Here is a 5699-nt window from a genome sequence, read left to right on the forward strand (position 1 = left end):
GTGTGGCCTCTGTGACGTTCTTATTACATCAGAGTGTAGGTGTGGCCTCTGTGACGTTCTCATTACATCAGAGCGTGGGTGTGGCCTCTGTCATGTCTTATTACATCAGAGCGTGGGTGTGGCCTCTGTCATGTCTTATTACATCAGAGTGTGGGTGTGGCCTCTGTGACGTTCTTATTACATCAGAGTGTAGGTGTGGCCTCTGTGACGTTCTCATTACATCAGAGCGTGGGTGTGGCCTCTGTCATGTCTTATTACATCAGAGTGTGGGTGTAGCCTCCGGTGTTGTGTTTCAGCCCGTCACATCAACAGGACCAGCGTGTCCGTGTGTCTGCTGCTGATCTGGGTCACAGCTGGATTCTGGTCTGGAGCTCCACTGCTCGGCTGGGGGAGCTACACAGGCAGGAAACCGCCACCACAATAATCTCCTGTTTCAAAGTAAAAGCTTTCTGATCTGACCCCTGACCCCTGTCCTCTGACCCCTCTGCAGACCGTGGGTACGGAACCTGTGAAGTCGACTGGGCCAAGGCGAGCTACTCGAGCGTCTACAGGTCCTACATCGTGTCCCTGCTGGTCTCCTGCTTCCTCGTCCCGGTGCTCATCATGCTCTTCTGCTACGTGTCCATCATCAACACGGTGAAGAGAGGCAACGCTCTGTCAGCGGAGGGAGACCTGACCGACCGCCAGAGGAAGATCGAGAGAGACGTCACCATAGTGAGTCTGTTCTACCCACAATTCTTCTGTCAGACTGAGATGTGTATAACCACCTCCTGCTGTCCCCCAGGTTTCCATAGTGATCTGTACAGCCTTCATCCTGGCCTGGTCTCCTTACGCCGTGGTGTCCATGTGGTCTGCGTGGGGCTTCCACGTGCCGAACCTCACCAGCATCTTCACCCGCCTCTTCGCCAAGTCGGCGAGTTTCTACAACCCCCTCATCTACTTTGGACTCAGCTCCAAGTTCCGTAAAGATGTCGCCATCCTGCTGCCCTGCGCTCGCGACGCCAAAGACACGGTAAAGCTGAAGCGCTTCAAGCCGAAGGCCGACGCCCACGGCCGCCCTGCCATAGGAGGAGGAGCCAGACTCAAAGTCCCTCTGAACCAGAACGAGAAGAAGTACTCACCCAAACCGGTCCCAAGCCCAGACTCTGGGATGGGAAGTCCGCCCTGCACACCGCCACCCATCAACAAGGAGGTGTTTTATATTGACATGCCCCGCCCCTCCGAGACCGGCTCTGAGTTTGAATGTGACAGACTCTGATGGTCCTCCTGGATCTGGACCTGGACCTGAACCAGCTGATGGTCTCTAATGGAGCCCACCTGGTTCAACTGTGAACACATGAACTATGACGGAGTGACTGATGGACACCAGCAGAGAGTGCTGATGTCACCGGGTCAGAACGCTCAAAGCAGAGAAGAAGATGACACGTAGAACAAGGCTCTGCTCAGGGTTCCATCAGGTTCTCCACATTCCATTTAAAGTTCCTGTGAAGCAGAAATAAAATTATTTATTTCATTTCAAAAATTACCAAGAGTATAAAATAAAAAAATAAACAGAATGAAATAAAACTATAAATAAACCAACAGGTCAGGTGTGACATCACAACCTGCCAAAGAGGTGGGAGGGGTCATAACATTACATGCCAGAGGAAGACAGGTATTTGGTGGGTGGTAGGTGATGTTACTTTTAGCCCCACCCACAAAGGCGACATGTCCCATTACACACAAACACAACTTCACAACTTACACTGACTGGTGGACACACACCGCCAGCGGCGGGAGGATCAAGGAGGGGAGGGAGCGCTCAGTGGTGACCATCAGCTCTTCTCCTTCTCACCATTCTCAGACATTTGAATGAACACAGGTGTGTTCATGTACCAGGTTGTAGGTCAGGACAGAATCTGAAGCACCGAAGCTGATGAGCTATAGTTCAGCTCCATAGTTTAAAGGTGTGACTCCACAGGTCAGAGGTCACACAGTCTCTTTGTGGTTTAGAGACAAACCTCTGATGTGACATATTACAGGATGTAATTTGACACTGACAGCTGCTGTCTGTTCCACTGTCACTTGTTCTGCAGATAATTATCATTTACTTTAATCCATGAGTGAAAAATCAATGAATGGACCAACCCATTAAAAATTATGACTTTTTATTTCATGCTTTCAAGTTGTAGAATGTTGTATAAGTCACCTGGGGATGAGGTATATTCATGTGTTTCACATGGTCACATGTTCATATGGTCATGTGACCATACCACAGTTTTCAACAACAATCAATAATCAGATAAACAACAACATGATTGATCATGTAGAAACTGAGAAAATGGCTTTTGCCAAATTTATTGGAAAAACTTAAAATATGAAACATATAAAATCTTAGAAATTTTTTTCAAAATGAAAATATAAAGTCATTGTGATGTGATGACATCACAGACTGTGAATAAAGACGGACATCACCCACAGGTTTCTGAAGCTCAGAGTGAGCTGCCCCCCTGTCGCCATCTTGGCAGTGTCTGACTCCTCCCCTAACTCCCAGCTAATCGAAAAATGGTCAAAGAGGAGGGGCGTGGCTGGAGCTGAGACTTCGGGGCATAGGCTCACCCACCTGTCACTCAAAGAGGCCATGCCTTCAATGCTCCATAACTTTAGTCCTTAATAAAATGTGAACAGGTGAGTTATATAAACAGGTGAGTTATATAAATAGGTGTCATTGACTTTTTCCTTGAATTTGTGCATGGACAAATTCACTATGTTCTGGAGGAAATGGACAGCTTATCTTGAATAAGTGACACCTACAACAGGAGGCAGTTCATAACAACTAATAATGTGCTCTGTTTCATTTTCCCTTTTTTTTTTTCTCTTTCTTTTTTGCTGAGTACAGCGCCCCCTACTGTCCTACTTGATGTGCTCTCTCGGTCTTGTTGGCCACTGGTGTGAGAATGTCTCTGTCCTGTTTTCATATGAAGGATAGACTATGGACAAATGGATCAAATATGACTGAAATGTCTCTAAACCCTGGACCTACCTCTTGAAATGTACACATTGTTATTATGATTCCTCTCTCCCTGTGTAATAATACATATGCGTAGGTATATTTTTCCATCTGTGCCTTTTCTGTCTTGTTCCCGTTCTTGTTCTTCTCCTTTCTTTCTCTATAAGTGTATTGAAAAATGACTTCATAAAAATAAAGTTAAAAAAAAAATAAATAAATAAACAGGTGTCATGAAGGAGGAAATCAGCTCTAGACACCAAAACAGTTTCTGTACCAGGCTGTAAACATGTTTATTTCTGCTGTAAAGTTGGACATTTTAACATGGGAGTCTGTGGGGACTGACTCACTGTTGGAGCCAGACTCTAGTGGTCGTTAGAGGAACTGCAGCTTCAGTCACAGTGAACACAGAGACACTGAGGAGTCACTTTCAAACCTAAAGCCGGGAAACAGAGGCTCAGTGAAGGAGGTGTTGAAGGTGTGGAGATGGATCAGAGAGTCAGAGGACACGCTGTAGAAGGACAGAGTTCCAGCAGGACAGTCCACATACACTGCTACTCTGTGAGGGGAGGAGGGAGAAGAGGGAGAGGAGGGAGAGGAGGGAGAGGGGACAGGCAGAGGGATGGACGTCTCCCTCTTGTTGTGGTAGACATAGTGAACTGTGTCAGAACAGTACAGACACCAGGACTGACTGTTGGCTCCGAAACAGCAATCATTACTGAAGCCCCGCCTCTTGATGCCTCTGTATGTCACTGCGATGAAAACCACTCCCCTCCACTCCACCTCCCAATAACAGCGACCAGTCAGATCAGTTCTACACAGCAGCTGATGACAGTCAAACCGGTCCGGGTGATTGGGGTACGGCTGCTTCTCCCTCACCACAGTCATTGTCCTGTTGTTGTCAAACAGTCGGAGGTACTTGTTCACTGTGTTCATGTCCACTCTGAGTTCACAGGAGTCTGAAGAGACAACAACACACAGCTGATCAGTGACAACACAGACATCATGTCCCTTTGGACAGGAGACTCTTCTGTGATTTATCTCTACAACAGGACGACTGTTTTTATGTCAAGTCCTCTACTCTAGTTCCAGACTAGTTCCAGGTTACATGCTGTTTATCCAGGGTCACATAAAATATTAACCATTTGAGTAAGTTTTGTTATAAGTGTTTTGTCAAGTCACATACATGTAAATGAACGTTTTTACCAAAGTTCCCTGAAGGTGTTACTGAGATATCGTGTCCATGAGAATGGTACAGATGGACGGACAACCTGAAAACAAAATGGCTACAGGTCGGCCAACAGCCAATCAGAAGAGAGGAGGCTCTGAGCCTCTCTTCTGATTGGCTGACTGTTTTCTGAGTGATCCAATAAAAATAAAGCAGATTTCAGGTAAAAACACTCAGAGAAACCAAATCCTGCAAGGTTTGGATGGTGGGTCCAGGTGGGCGGGGCTTGGTGACTGCTTTGTTGTGACATCACAAAGTTCCAGAAGTCCTGACGGCTGGTTTTAAGGCTCAGTTTCTGAATACAGGCTGTGTGCATTTCTCTGTGGACTGAGGCTTTGATACTTTCACAGTATTAATATAGAAGCTAGAGCTGATCTATAATCTATAATCACACTACACCTGGACACACACCTTTACACTGGAGGAGACTTAATGATGTCAATATGTTGTTGTTGTTGTTGTTGTTGTTGTTGTTGTTGTCTGTTTGATGTTTGACTCTCTGCCGAGGCTTCATGATGAACTGAGTTAGTTAATTTACCTTGAGGACAGTCACCTGAGGTCATGTGACCTTACCTACATCACACTGTAACACAACAGTGAACACTTACACTTCCTCAGACCAGGTTTCAGACACTTCTCTCCGTCATGTTCCAGCCTGGAGGAAGAAACAACATCAGCTTCATCATCATCATCATCATCATCATCTTCTTCCTCTGAAACCAAAGAACAGAGCCTGCGAGAACTGTATAATGTACCAACCGACATTATCAGTAGTAGTCCCTTTCCTTTTATCAGGATCCAAACCACTTCAGCACCAGAGAGTCCCAGCAACAAGGCTCCATAATTTTTCATTTATTTTTGACCTCTGATGGCTCTAATACAAACATCTGGAATCACAGAGTTTAACTGAACCTTCTACATCCAGGTTTAAGATTCAGGTTCAGGTCTTTATGACCCATCTGAAGCTTTTACCTTTAATCTTTCAAATACATGGAGACAAACTGAGAACCAACAGTGTCAGTGTGTTGTTGTCTGTACCTGAGGACTTCCAGTCTCCAGGCAGGATCTGCCAATCCAGCAGACAGCAGCTTCACCCCTGAGTCTCTTGGATGGTTGTAGCTCAGGTCCAGCTCTCTCAGGTGGGAGGGGTTAGAGCTCAGAGCTGAGGCCAGATAAGCACAGCCTTCCTCTGTGATCAGACATCCTGACATCCTGCAGATAACACAAATTCATTCATTCACTCATTTATATATATATATATATATCAGTGGCGATTGCTTTAAGACTGCAAGGGAAGCTCAGCTTCCCCTAAAATGTCAACAAAATAAGTGGTCAAATATGTGCTGTTGTGTGAACATTTCATTGACTAAATATGCGCTAGAACACGTTCATCTTTTGTTCAGAATCAGCTCCTTATCACAGGTAACCGACCTGACTCCTCCTCCTTCCTCCCCGCAGCGCCACAGAGCTTTACACAGTGTAGAC

General features: G+C 45.9%; 2 protein-coding genes across 2 annotated transcripts in view; one reads left to right on the plus strand and one right to left on the minus strand.

The window, feature by feature from the left end:
- Window positions 1-2150, plus strand: part of LOC111670570 (opsin-5-like) — a 3787-nt gene extending 1637 nt beyond the window's left edge. Inside the window, exons 4-6 of the mRNA XM_023427328.2 lie at window positions 297-401; window positions 491-714; window positions 785-2150. Coding sequence (XP_023283096.2) covers window positions 297-401; window positions 491-714; window positions 785-1258 — 803 coding nt within the window. The 3' untranslated portion in view covers window positions 1259-2150. The remainder of the gene's footprint in view (window positions 1-296; window positions 402-490; window positions 715-784) is intronic.
- A 46-nt stretch (window positions 2151-2196) lies between these two features.
- The window catches only part of LOC111670569 (NACHT, LRR and PYD domains-containing protein 3-like), an 8794-nt gene continuing 5291 nt past the window's right edge, over window positions 2197-5699 (minus strand). Inside the window, exons 5-7 of the mRNA XM_023427327.2 lie at window positions 5253-5426; window positions 4823-4869; window positions 2197-3945 (exon numbers count right to left, since the gene is read on the minus strand). Coding sequence (XP_023283095.1) covers window positions 3383-3945; window positions 4823-4869; window positions 5253-5426 — 784 coding nt within the window. The 3' untranslated portion in view covers window positions 2197-3382. The remainder of the gene's footprint in view (window positions 3946-4822; window positions 4870-5252; window positions 5427-5699) is intronic.

This window comes from Seriola lalandi, unplaced genomic scaffold (assembly GCF_002814215.2).
Source record: "Seriola lalandi dorsalis isolate HSWRI2012SDOR001 ecotype SW California unplaced genomic scaffold, Sedor1 jcf7180002054858, whole genome shotgun sequence".
In the NCBI taxonomy this organism is placed as follows: Eukaryota; Metazoa; Chordata; class Actinopteri; order Carangiformes; family Carangidae; genus Seriola; species Seriola lalandi.